Source organism: Meles meles, chromosome 7, assembly GCF_922984935.1.
Source record: "Meles meles chromosome 7, mMelMel3.1 paternal haplotype, whole genome shotgun sequence".
In the NCBI taxonomy this organism is placed as follows: domain Eukaryota; kingdom Metazoa; phylum Chordata; class Mammalia; order Carnivora; family Mustelidae; genus Meles; species Meles meles.
In genome coordinates, this window is record NC_060072.1 from 79,145,592 (window position 1) to 79,159,440 (window position 13,849).

The 13,849-nt window shown below is 36.3% G+C and overlaps 2 protein-coding genes across 4 annotated transcripts in view; one reads left to right on the forward strand and one right to left on the reverse strand.

Annotated features, from left to right (window-relative positions):
* Nucleotides 1-13,849, forward strand: part of CNTN1 (contactin 1) — a 364,883-nt gene that overhangs the window by 219,517 nt on the left and 131,517 nt on the right. For all 3 annotated transcript variants that reach the window (XM_046011119.1, XM_046011118.1, XM_046011117.1), the window contains 3 exons: nucleotides 7,895-8,045; nucleotides 8,825-8,952; nucleotides 9,265-9,440. In XM_046011119.1, the coding sequence (XP_045867075.1) occupies nucleotides 7,895-8,045; nucleotides 8,825-8,952; nucleotides 9,265-9,440 (455 nt within the window). The remainder of the gene's footprint in view (nucleotides 1-7,894; nucleotides 8,046-8,824; nucleotides 8,953-9,264; nucleotides 9,441-13,849) is intronic.
* LOC123946045 (BCL2/adenovirus E1B 19 kDa protein-interacting protein 3-like) lies at nucleotides 4,968-5,768 on the reverse strand. The gene has a single exon (XM_046011120.1). The coding sequence runs from the start codon at nucleotides 5,700-5,702 to the stop codon at nucleotides 5,049-5,051; it is 654 nt and encodes a 217-aa protein (XP_045867076.1). The 5' UTR covers nucleotides 5,703-5,768; the 3' UTR covers nucleotides 4,968-5,048.

Sequence of the window (13,849 nt, forward strand, 5' to 3'; positions counted from 1 at the left end):
ATTTTTTTCCCGAGTAGTTTTTCTCAACAGAGGGCTTAAAATCCTCGGTAAACTGTTGTCAACAGAAGTGCGGTCATCCATGCTTTGCTGGATGGCAACATAACATTCAGAGCATGGGCAGATTAAATGTAGCATAATTCTTGGTGAAGATTTTCTGAAGCTTATTGAAATGTCAACAAAGGAATTAAAATGTTATATCAACTTCGATTATAAAATAGCAGTAGAGTTTGGGAGGATCAACTCCAATTTTGAAAGAAGTTCAATTATGGGTAAAATGCTGCAGAGAAATCTTTCATGGAAGGAATATTCAAATCAATGGGGAACACTTCAAAGTCGTCTTAGTTTAAGAAATGGCCACAGACACCCCAACCGTCAGCAACCACCACCCTGATCAGTCAGCAGCCACCAGCATGGAGGCAAGATCGTCTACCAGCGAAAAGATGATGACTCGCTGAAAGCTCGTATGATGGTTAACATTTTTTAGCAATATAGCATTTTTAAATTAAGGTAGGTATGTTGGTTTTTTAAGACATAATGCATAATATAGACATAAAGACATTTATAATAAATTTATTATGAAGACATAATAAAGACATAAGACATAATAGGCTATGTAGTATACTGTGAACATAACTTTTACAGGTACTGGTAAACAAACAAAAATCCACAAAACCCAAAAACCTCATTTTACTCATTTATTGTGATATTCGCTTACTGGGGTGGTCTGGAACCTAACCCGCAATATCTTGAGGTATGCCTGCAATCCCTTTATCTCTGCCCCAGATTCATCTCTTCTCCCTTACGCTGACTTGATATGAGCAGGTATCTCTTCTCCATGGGCATACATGCGTTCATATTCCTCATACTTCCTCTTCTTCACGTTTTATGCTTGAATTCTCTGCACCTTTGTCTTTGGTGATTCCATGCTTTCACACTTCCCAGATGATTTACTCTCAATCACGTCCATTTTCTCCTCTTTATCCCTTCCTCTGCTCAGTTAGAAATCTTGCTCTCTTGCAGAGTTCCTGCTCTGGTTCCATTCTATTCCCTTCCCCCCTTTTTCATGTATTCTATATTATTATTCCTAAATTATTATTATTTTCAAATTTTTAAAAACCCTGCATAATTTCTTCCTCTTCTCACATTAACTATCGATGATTCCTTAATTTATTTCACTGGCCCAGGTTTTTATCCTCAACATAAAGCTTCCTAATAGAAATCTTTATTGGGTAACCTCACAGATAACCCAAACTTAGTGTGCCTGAAGCTAAATGCATTATCTCTCACCCACATCCACATGGCCTCCTGAAAAATTCTGTTTTATAGAATGACACAATACACTGCATCCTTTCTTCCTATTACATCTACTAAATTTCTCAGTGTTGCTCCATAAATCTCACATTCGCCTTACTTTCATTACACCTACTTTAATTAAGGTCTTACTGTATTACGTCGCTTTCATTTTATTTAAAGTAGCTGTCCTCAGCTTTAGTGATATGAATCTACGTAGCCAGCCTTTCTCTTTTACAACCAAAAATATTACCAAAAAGATAAAGCAGTGACTCCGTATGGCCTGTTTTATTATTGCTACACCACAGGGGAATTCTTTAGAACATTGTTAGCACTACAAATTGAGTGACGCTAAAAGAATACGAAAGGAAATGAGATAATTGCAAGAAAATATTTTTAAAATTACCTTTTAAAAAAAGTTGAGGCTGGGGCACCTAGGTGGGTCAGTGGGTTAGGCGTCAGACTCTTCATTTCTGCCCAGATCATGATCTCAGGGTTCTGAGATCGTACCCCATGTCAGGCTCTGCATTGAATGTGGAGTCTGCTTGAGATTCTGTTTCCTACTCCCTCTGCCCCTCCCTGCTAGTGCTGGCTCTCCCTCTCTCTCTCTCTCTCTCTCTCAAAGTAAATAAATAAAAATAAAAAGAGAGCTGAGACCTTCTTAATTTTAATTTTCCCTGCCTCTTATTATAATGTTGACAATCATATTCCATTTCTTCCCTGCAGAGTAAAAATTCCTTGCTAATATATTTAACCTAGTTTATTTGGGTATCAAGCAAACATTCAGGTTTAGGCTTCATGCCATATTACTTTGGTATGAAGTGCAATAAAATCATTTTGACTCATACAAGATACGAGCTGACTTTAAATGCCTCCCCAAACATTCATGTTTAGGCTTCATGCCATATTACTTTGGTATGAAGTGCAATAAAATCATTTTGACTCATACAAGATACGAGCTGACTTTAAATGCTTCCCCAAATATTTTTTTTGTTTTGTATTGTGAGAGCTTTAATGGCACAAAATGTTTATAACTACAAGTTATACATGTCTTGTAAACTGTATATAATGATACAAAGTGCTAACTAAATAGAAGAAGAATGCATATCACTTTGGCTCAGTTAATTCCAATAATGTCAACAACTGGTTCACTTAAAAATTCACCCGACTGGCTAAATCTTCAATTTTCACTTTTTAGAATAGTAAGTATTTTTACTGCAAAGTAACTTGTCGTGCTTTTCAATGTGCAAGTTTGTGCAGTTTTGCTCATGATTCTGTTTACAAGTACTGTTAGCCAGTTTTCATCAATCAAGAAAAATGAAGGCTGCCTTTTCATCCTCAAATTGTAAACAGGTATAAAGCTTTTTGAACATTAATCTTAAAATGTCAACTGTTAATTGTCAAAGTCTCCTTTCCAACCATGCAATCTGTTTCTGTTCAACACAAATCTGGGTAGGAGCATAAACATGTATTCCGTATGTTAGAGCTATCAATAAATACTGCATGATTTCATCTTAGGAGAAGTTTTACTGTGATCATGTATTTATGTTTTAAGTAATAGTCCAAAATTTCACAGATAGTTTAAGAAAAAGGCAGAACTAAATTTATTTCCAATGTTGAAAAGAAATCATAAATATACCCAAGTTCAACCACACTACTCATAGAATTGCTATTGAATTTCAAAGGACGGCAATGTGTTACCTGTTAAAAAAAAAAAAAAGTTGCTCTTATTTTAAGGTTGATTTTACTTTTCCCTCCCAGGATACCAACTGTAATACAAGCCGCACACTGTAGCAGTTTAACGGTTTAGTTCTTTCATCTCTATCGGCCTTTCCAGTTTTACTCGGGGTTTTCAAAATCAGCGGGCTGTCAGGTTCACTTTCTTTCCAAAGAAATCCAAGTATGAACACTTGAAATAAATAGGTTACAGAAGGCAAATCAAGTGTTACCAGGTTTGAGAATAAGATAGAAACAAGGTATAATAAAAAGATATCGAAAATTACTTAGGCATCAAGTGCCAGAAAGAAAACATAAAATGATTCAGAAAACAATTCTGGATATATCATCTTTCTTAAAGATAACCAGCTATGTTTATGAAAAAAGATAGTCAGAAATTAACTTTTTTGTTTAATCTGTAGGTTATTTTCCACTATAACATGTCCATTTTACAAAACTTAATGTGAAAGACATCTGTCTTTCTGCAAACTGGCAAATCTGGTTGCCAGTGTTCTCATCCAAGGCAAACCTGATGCGCTTTATTTAATGAATAAATGGCCAGTTTTAAAATTAACAGTGGTTCTCTACATTGTCAAGGGTAATGTCTACATCACAAACAGTAATTATTTATATATAAAGCATATAATAGTATCCCCTTCAGAGTCATGCTAGTTGTTCCAAAATCCAATAAATCTACTTGGAATAACTGGTAATCCTGCTGCTTTCTAACAGTTTGGTCCTAAAGCTTCACATTTTAGAAACGAACAAACAATACAAAAACAGTCTATCACTGAAGGAAGCTGCCGAGCGCTCTGGGACTGCAGGAGTCGAGCACGACTGAAAAGATGGCCCTGGGAGAACGTGACCGGTGCCCGCACAGTCCCGGGCACCACCTTGGGAGGCTTGTACAGGTCAACAGTAAAAAGGGAGAGATCCAAAGAAAACAAATGGCATCTTCTCAGAACTTTGTCAGCCGTTCCCACAACCCAAGTCTGGTTTTCAAAATTGCACAAGTGCTTGAAATTACTCTGAAACAATTATCTTCAGAGTTTAAAGGCTTCAGAGTATAAGTAGCGCTTCCTAAAATAAGAAGCCTGTATTTATACCACAAATTGGAACTCATTCCAAATCCCCTTCTTAGAAAAGAATTAAAAAAACAAAAACAAAAACAAAAAACAAAACCAAAACTTAAAAGTCATGAAAAATTCACATGCAGCTAAAGCTAATAAACAAAAATACCAAATACACACAAATCCCCAAAGCGATTTTGTATAGTTCTAGGCCTGAGACGTTCCTTAGGAGAAATAAAGATTCTACACCATAGAAAAGACAGCATTACAACATACTACTATTAAAATCTGTTGATGTAGTTTAGTTCTCATTCTACTTCATACCCATCACTTACATAGCCAGCCTCCTATAAATTAAAAGGCGCCATTAGGAGGCTGTTTAGACAAAACGTGGCTCCAAAGCTTGTTTAAAATAATTTTTTATTGCCCAGGATATTTTTATTCTTGTGTCTTGTTTTTTTGTTTGTTTTCTTTTTTAATAACTATAAATTCAAGCTTAGTGAAGCTTGCTTTGTCTTGAAAAAAACAAAACAAAACAACAAAGCTGTTCTATCATTTGCTAATCTGATCTCATTTGAAGAGAGAGATGGTAATTGTCTTGCAAGTGTAAAATTTATACCATGAATGATGCAGGTCTAAGTCTCATGGCACTAAAAGGAGACGATAGCATTGTTGACAGAATTGTAATCTGCTGGTGGCATTTGCGGAAAAGAAGCCCTTGCAAATTTCTAAATAACAGTAAACTCTGTTAGGAAATTCTGAAGTGTCTTACAGGTCAAAAAGGGAATGAGGTTAGTAAAATGCCTCAACAGAGTTTGAATAAAATACTGGATTTGAGAGTTACTGGAACCTGGATATGTAAAAATAGGGTGCCAGGTTGGGTCCTGCTTACAATGGTCTCAAGTTCAAATAAACTACTGTGACAATACACCACTTCACAGGTCACACGCTTTTCTGGGGCTATTCTTTCCTTCAGTAGGTGCCGGCAGAAGGTGTGCTGAGTTGCTTTCCAATACAGATGCCTAGGTCCAAAGCCAAAACATGAGAGAGGAAGAGAGATGGAATGAACACCTTAAGGAATTCTGCGGAGAAAATACCCCCTTTCTTCATGGCCCCACTTTTCCTCATGCTTAAAGAGACAGCGCGCTTAGGGTGTCTGAAGTGGAACTCCTTAGGTGGAATGTTTTCAGGTCTACTGGACCAGTCGGACACCCAGTCAACGCTTTTCTTCAACGCATCAACTTCTTTCTCTCCTTCTGCAACTTCTTCTTCTGACTGAGAGCTATGGTCCCTGCTGGTGTGCATCTCCACATCAAACATAATCCGCCCATCTTCTTGTGGGGAAGGGCTGTCACAGTGAGAACTGGCTCTTGAACTACTCTGTCCTGATTCGTGTTGTGCATCCAAAAGAATCTTCTCCATGTCTCCATTGTGGATAGAGGATGAGGATGGTACCTGCTCTAGCCCCCCATTTTTCCCATTGCCATTATCATTGCCATTGCTGCTCTTCATGGGTAGCTCCATCCAGGAACTGTTGAGGCCGGCTGGTGGGGGCAAAGGCTGTTCACCTTCCTCACAGTTGTTGTTGTGCGGGGGTGGCGGCTGCTCTACTAAATGAGACGACATTGTCAGGTGGCTGGAAGGGCTTGCGGCCGCAGCAGGACCGTCTCTGGTTCTCCGGCAGCAACACAACAAGCCAAATGCTTCCCCAAATATTTTTTTATAAAAATTTGTTTATCATCATACATTACAAAATTACATGAAAATTCAGCTGCTTAGGCTGAAAGTTCTCTCATATTCAAGTACAAAATCTTGTAGTAAGTTAATGACTATTACTGTAGTAATTAAACAAACGGCATTTTCAGCCTGAGAACAATGTTTCTGGGCATCTTTATATTTGTTTCCATATATTTTTGTTTACCACCATTAGAAAGAGTGTTTCTCACTCTCTCTTTTCTTTCGTTATCTAGATAATTCATTTATTCATCCACCAAGTATTTTTTGTGAACTTTCTACACCAGATACTATTATTTGAATAGGTGCAGTAAAGGATGAAAGAAATAAAAAAAAATTCATGTCCTCTTCTTTGTTGGGAGGAAAATACTCCCTTATTTTTTTACCACTTCTAAAATATGTAAGAACATGGTCTAGATTCTGTCACTATAAATTCAAATATTAGTCAAGTATGAAGTCATTTAAACAACTGTACCAGATCAGGTATTTCATTAGAAGTTAACTGGCTCAAGAAAAATTCTCATTTCTAGATGAATTTAGATTAAAAAAAATAATCCCATTAGATTTTCTCTCATATTTGATGGGGAGTATGTCACCCAAAGTATCTATTGAGACGATACAAAATACCACACATTGTGTGAGGTGTACAACACAAGTTGGTTGGTTACGTATTTATTTATTGTCAGCAAAACTCAGACTAAAGGAACAATGGGGTAAATTAAATCTTTGCCATTAAAAAGTGTGTTCCACAGAGCAGCAGCAGCAAAAGTAACACCTGGGAGCTTGTTAGAAGTGCTGAATCTCAGGTTCACCCCAGGCCTACTTAATCAAGATTTTATCAAGATCATCAGATTATTTTTATGCACAAACAGAATTTGAGAATCATAGACTAGAGGATGAAGAGTCAACATCTGGATGAAGATACACTTGAGCCTAGAAACGCCTCCCCAAAGGACACGGTTACATACAGATGATTGGACGTGCAAACATAAATGGATGGAATTCCCCCTGAAGCCTGCTAAAATACAAGGAGGTTGTGAAATGAGGCAGGTGTAGGAGACCTTAAGAAAGAGTGTGTCATCAATGAAGTAATCTTTTATGAGACTCTGTATCCTATTCTCATAACTATTGCTCTGTGCTTTGATGTGAGGGGAAGCTCTAGCGGTAGCCTGTTTCCCTCAGTGATTTGCATCCATCACTGCCCTAGCTGTTTGCAGGTAGGTCTGAAGGCAGAAATCTTTTTATTTTGGTATTTCAGTGTCTGTACACTGTTGGTGCTCAATAAATATTGCATGGTGAAGGAGCAATCATTGTTTAATGAAGACAGCATGCTTAAAAATCAGAAGAAAATCGGGGCGCCTGGGTGGCTCAGTGGGTTAAAGCCTCTGCCTTCGGCTCAGGTCATGATCTCAGGGTCCTGGGATCGAGCCCGCATCGGGCTTTCTGCTTGGCAGAGAGCCTGCTTCCTCCTTTCTCCCTCTCTGCCTGCCTCTCTGCCTACTTGTAATCTCTGTCTGTCAAAATAAATAAATAAATCTTTAAAAAAAAAATCAGAAGAAAATTGATTCGATTGTGAATCCTACCTGATACTGCTGTGGTACCTTTGGCAAATTATTTAGTCATAAGAGATATCAGTTCTCACATTTGTATACTGGGGACAGTTCACTGAAAGTGTGGTTGAGAGTATTGATTATAAATATATGTCAGTATTAATAATGGTGCTCAAATTCCTCCAGTTTTTCCCTTAACTTCCCTTGTGCAATTGAGTCAAAACAATTAAATTAGATGTTACCCTCAAGGTAAATATATACATAGCATTTGATTTAACTAAAATTTATAATCCATTATCACTAAGATTTGTACATTAAAAATGTGAATTTTATAAGTAAAATATACACTAATAATGTTATTAAATAAAAGGAAAATATACTAATACTGGTATGGAATGTCTATGGGTATATCTGATACTATTTGGTGAGATTAATCTTTTCTGTTGATTATTAATCAAAAGAATAAAAGGTGCTATAGAAGAATTTTTTTTCCTTTTTAGTAAAAGAGAAGAATAATAATTTATTTCCTTTTAGCTTTGGCTCCAACTTTTGAAATGAATCCTATGAAGAAGAAGATCTTGGCTGCTAAAGGAGGAAGGGTCATAATTGAATGCAAACCGAAAGCAGCACCTAAACCCAAATTTTCATGGAGTAAAGGGACAGAGTGGCTTGTCAATAGCAGCAGGTCAGTTCAAAAACTAGAAGTCTGATTGCAATTTGCTATTCGGCAAAGTTCATTTTAAAGAGGACCTTAAAGAGGACTAATGTAAATGTTGCTTGTTCTAACTTTTCTCCACAGAAAATATCATAATTCTAAGATAAACAGAGGTACTTACCCTTCACTCTTATTATCTGTTATCAGGGTTCAATTTCTAGGTTTCTGTAATTTATAAGGAATTTAGAAAATTGAGACTCAGAAATTTTGGTATATTGCCTAAGGCCTCAGGAAAAAGATGAACAATGGGAAATAAAATATGATCTCTGGGGGTGCCTGGGTATCTCAGTGGGTTAAAGCCTCTGCCTTTCGCTCAGGTTATGATCTCAGGGTCCTGGGATCGAGCCCCACATCGGGATTTCTGCTTATCAGGGAGCCTGCTTCCCCCGACCCCCGCCTGCCTCTCTGCCTACTTGTGCTCTCTGTCTGTCAAATAAATAAAAAAACTTTAAAAAGAAAAAAAAAAAGATTCTCTCTCTAAAAAACAAACAAACAAACAAACAAACAAACAAACAAAAACTACTGCAGTAGACCAAGAAAAAGGTGAAGGTGGCTTTCTAAAACAATTTGTCAATGCTGGGGAAAAAATTATGATAAACAAAGGCTAGGATGTTTCATCTTAAAAAAATCTTATGGTCAAGTAATTTGTGTAAAACTTAACAATCAAAAGATAGTGTTTGAACTCTTAAGAACACTAAAATGTTTCATAGATTAATTTTGCGAGGAATGTATTTCTTTCATTTGAATAGAATACTCATTTGGGAAGATGGCAGCTTGGAAATAAATAACATCACAAGGAATGATGGCGGTATCTACACGTGCTTTGCAGAAAATAACAGAGGGAGGGCTAATAACACTGGCACTCTTGTTATTACAGGTAAGAAACCCCTTGATCGATATTGCTATTTTCTAGTTTAATAGTGCTTAGTTTCTAATATACTATGGGACATGATTCATACTAAGCTTCTAAGACAGTTCATGTACCGATAAGTTTCCATTTCAAAAGCCTGTGGGGCAAATCTCTTGCTTCATGAAATTGTTCCTGGAATTTGAATCTGAAAACATCTTTTTCCCTTCGCTCAGAGAAATAAAAATATATATTGATTTTTATTCTTTTAACGTGCTAGATAATATGGTATCTAATATTTTCTTGAATTGTGCTTTCTTCCTTTTTTTTTTAATTGTATAGATCCCACAAGAATTATATTGGCCCCAATTAATGCTGATATTACTGTTGGAGAAAATGCCACCATGCAGTGTGCGGCTTCCTTTGACCCCGCTCTGGATCTCACCTTCATTTGGTCCTTCAATGGCTACGTGATCGATTTTAACAAAGAGAACATTCATTACCAGCGGAATTTTATGGTATGTGTTTTAAGTCTCATCTCATTCACATTCCAGTGACCCTTTGTGACTGCAGCTCCTATTACTATAATCATTTATGGCACTGAAAAAAGGGCAAAAAAAGCTTTTCATGGATTTCCTTATATCAATCATAGCACTCCCGAACCTTTTTAAAAATGGCAAGCTGTAAGGATTCTGGTAGAGATATAAATCGATAAATATTTGTTGAGCTTTAGGTCTATTTTCCCCTTAATTATAACATAACTTTTATGTTGATGCGTACTATCCCTCATTGTATCTGTACTCTAGGTGCCTTCTTACTCATTTTAAATAAGGTAAGAGCATAGGACTTCTTTGTTATAATGATGACTTTAAGGCATTTCTCTTTTCTTTGAGGTTCAGAAATAGACAAAATACCTATATGGGAGGGTTTGGAGAATGAGTCCATGTGATTTTTAGAATGCTTACATTGCTGTATTTTATTTTATTTTATTTTAAGAATAGGAAAGCATACACGACACAAGTCCTATAATTAAGCATAGTGCCGTCCTTTACAGAAATAAAACAGAGGGAAATGACTGGGAAGTCATGCAGGAATACTGACCGATAAGAACAGCAGTGGTATAAGGTGACTGGCCTAGGTTGCCGTGAATAGTTGACCGTTGAAAAACATGGGTCTAGGTGCCCTTCTGTGTGGATTTTTTTCAATAAGTACAATACTTTAAATGTATTTTCTCTTCCTTATGGTTTTCTTAATAGCATTTTCTTTTCTCTAGCTTCCTTTATTACAAGAATACAGTGTATGAAACATACAACATACAAAATATGTCTTTATTGACTATTTAACTATTATTAAAATTTCTAAAAGAATGGCTCTTAGTAGTTAAGTTTTGCGGGAGTCAAAAGTTGTAAGTGCATTTTCAACTGTGTAGGGAGTCAGTGCCCCTAAACTCTGTATTGTTCAAGGGTCAGTTGTATTTAAAAGGCAAATTGGCCATTGTTCCTACTTGCCTGTTCTCTAGAAAGGCCATTGGTTAGGAACCTGAGAGCCTTTCTAGAGAACCTAATTTTAACTTTAGAAGTCAATTATTAGTATAGAAATAAAACTTTGAATTAACTCAGTAAAATAGTAGTATAGTAGAATATTTAGGATATTTAAAGTCCTATGAAATCTGAAGATTGATATGTACTTGTAATAATCATATCTTTTCAAATTGTCTAGCTCTTTAATTTTTTTTTTCTAGAATTATATGCTTTAAAAGGCAAAACAAGCTTTCAGTCAGGTTGAGTGAGACTGATTTTAACTAGATAGAAACATTTTTTGTTACATTTTTATTAGTTTAATAAAACAACTACCCATGCAGTAATGAATGTTTATCCTTCTACATGTTCACTGTAAATTCAGCTCCTTTCATTTTAATCTAACAGATATAGCTATAGCTATAAATTTACAGCAAATCTGCTCATTGTCTTTCAGGGTTTTTTTTAAAAGATTTTATTTATTTATTTGAGATAGAGAGAGAGTGAGCGAGTGAGCCTGAGCAGGGGAGATAGGGAGAGGGAGAAGTTGGTCCCCACTGAGCAAGGAGCCTGATGCAGGGCTTGACCCCAGGACCCTGGGATCATGACTCGAGCTAAAGGCAAGATGCTTAACAACTAGTCACTCAGGCGTCCCCATCTTTAGTTTCTAAACCAAACTTACACTTTAAAAAAATAACAACTGGGGATTGGCAGGGAACTATTTTAACATTATACCCTGTGATATTTTTCCTTATGTGTCTGAAAATATTTTGATATGCTTAATCATAAATGTTCCCAACATTAGTAAAATTGGCCCTGATATCTTTAATAATTTCTTCAAATTGTGTTTTGTTTTGCAAGAAAGCAAATACTGCTTAGTTTTTATTCATTTTAAGGAAAGCTGAGCTAAACAAAGATCATACTTGAAAGATAGACTTTTGAATTTGCTTAGTTTCTTGGTGTTATATATTGAGCAATTTCAAAACTTCGACAACCATAGTTCATACAATAGCTACTTAACAGCAGCAAGAAGTCTATGTAAGTAGATTTAGGGGTATAAATTGTCCTAAATTAAGCTGAAACTTCATATGTGGAGCTTATGTTCTTCAAAATAATCGTTACATTATATTTGTGATGTAAATAAACATTTCCCCCCCAAAAAAAAAAAGGAAGAGAGAGAAAAAGGAAAGGAGGGAAGGAGGGGAAATAAAATAAAAGGAAGGAGAGCCCCATGGTTTAAAAAGAGAGGAAAATAAAGAAATACCTGGAATAATAATTAAGAAATAAATAATAAATTGGATCTTTTTTATTATGTTAGTCACCATACAGTACATCATTAGTTTTTTTTTTTTTTTGCTGTTCTTTTCATTTTATTTATTTTTTCAGCGTAACAGTATTCATTCTTTTTGCACAACACCCAGTGCTCCATGCAAAACGTGCCCTCCCCATCACCCACCACCTGTTCCCCCAACCTCCCACCCCTGATCCTTCAAAACCCTCAGGTTGTTTTTCAGAGTCCATAGTCTCTTATGGTTCGCCTCCCCTCCCCAATGTCCATAGCCTGCTCCCCCTCTCCCAATCCCACCTCCCCCCAGCCACCCCCAGTTTGTTTTGTGAGATTAAGAGTCATTTATGGTTTGTCTCCCTCCCAATCCCATCTTGTTTCATCATTAGTTTTTGATGTAGTGTTCCATGACTCATTGTTGGCCTGTAACACCCAGTGCTCCATGCAGTCGTGCCTCCTTAATACCATCATCAGGCTCACCCAACCCGCAGCCCCTCCCTTCTGAATTGGATCATAAAAAACATAAAAGACTTTGGTGATTACTTACTGGACTCCTTTTGCTGATGATAGCTCCAGAGGTTCACGTACTTGCCCCTCAGCTAATCCAGTGCAGAACATAGCTGCAGGCCCATGCTCCGACCTCACCAACTCACGTTTCAGCTTCGGTCCACCAAGTAATGATCAGCAGTAGAAAACATGCTCACTGGCTAGATATGTAACTTAATTGACTAAAAATATCAAATGCACATTTGTAGCACATTAGATGGGCAAGTCGATTCAGTTCTCTAAATAGTTAAAAAAAAACCTAGAAAAGAAATTTATTTTAAAATGTATTATTAAACTTAATTCTGTCTTTTGAACCTCAGACCTCTAAAGGCTTCTCTTATATCTTCCTTGTCTTTTAAAGCAAACTTCAAAGTCAGACTTCACTGCTAAATGCACCACATGAAGTTCGAGTAAAAACACTGGATGTGTTTGATCCATCTTTTGGTAGATCATCCTAATGACTAATAATTGATGTTGGGATCATTAACAGACCACTCTCAGAAGGAGCAAATCTTCCTACCTCAAGCTTAATGAGTCCAAACAATGAGAATGTCAGGCACTGAGGACAGAAAATGCAAAGGAAGGAATATTACTGACTTCATTCGTCTATTATTCAGATTGCATGGACAAATGTGTCAGTACATAATTTTGGGGGACTTCTTAAATAATGTTTTGATATTTTATTTGATCCTGACAACATTTCAATTAGTGAGTATCATTTGTTCATTTAAAAGTATTGTACTGAGCATATAGTACAAGTAGGAACAGTGATGGGCACTAGGGTGAATGAAACACTGTATAAGATAAACACAGGCACTGATTCAGACTACAGTAGAGGTCTCCTGTGGACTTTAAAATTCAAATGTAAATAATTTGATAGCTATTAAAACTGATATCATCATTGGTTTTAATAAGTTTAGTTGCTAAAAGTTAATATCAGAAGCTCTAATTAATGAAGAAAGAGTATATAAATCAAACTTTTAAGCTTTTCATTTCAACAAAGTAAGTTTGTGTTTTCCAGTTTAGTTTCAATGATGAATTTTATTCAATGTCAGGTATGCTTTGATTTTAGCTTGCTATTCTTGACTTAGACCACCAGGTGGCAACCTTGCATAAGGCTTCAAATTTCACAGAGTGGACTTATTGGGACTTGAAGCTTTATGAAATTAAATAGATTTTCCCATAGTTAGGTCTAAGATATGTGATTATAGGTGACTTAAAATTTTCTACTTTGTACTTTTTCAATTTTATTCATATAATTATCAGGAAGAAACTAACTACATTTTTTGAAGAGGTACATTTCTTTTAAGAATTTATAGTTAGGGGCGCCTGGGTGGCTCAGTGGGTTAAGCCGCTGCCTTCAGCTCAGGTCATGATCTCGGGGTCCTGGGATTGAGTCCCACATCGGGCTCTCTGCTCGGCGGAGAGCCTGCTTCCCTTCCTCTCTCTCTGCGTGCCTCTCTTGTGATTTCTCTCTGTCAAATAAATAAATAAAAAATCTTTAAAAAAATGTATAAAGAATTTATAGTTAGGGGTAAAATAAATTGTCATTATATTTAATGATCCTGCTTCATGAAAA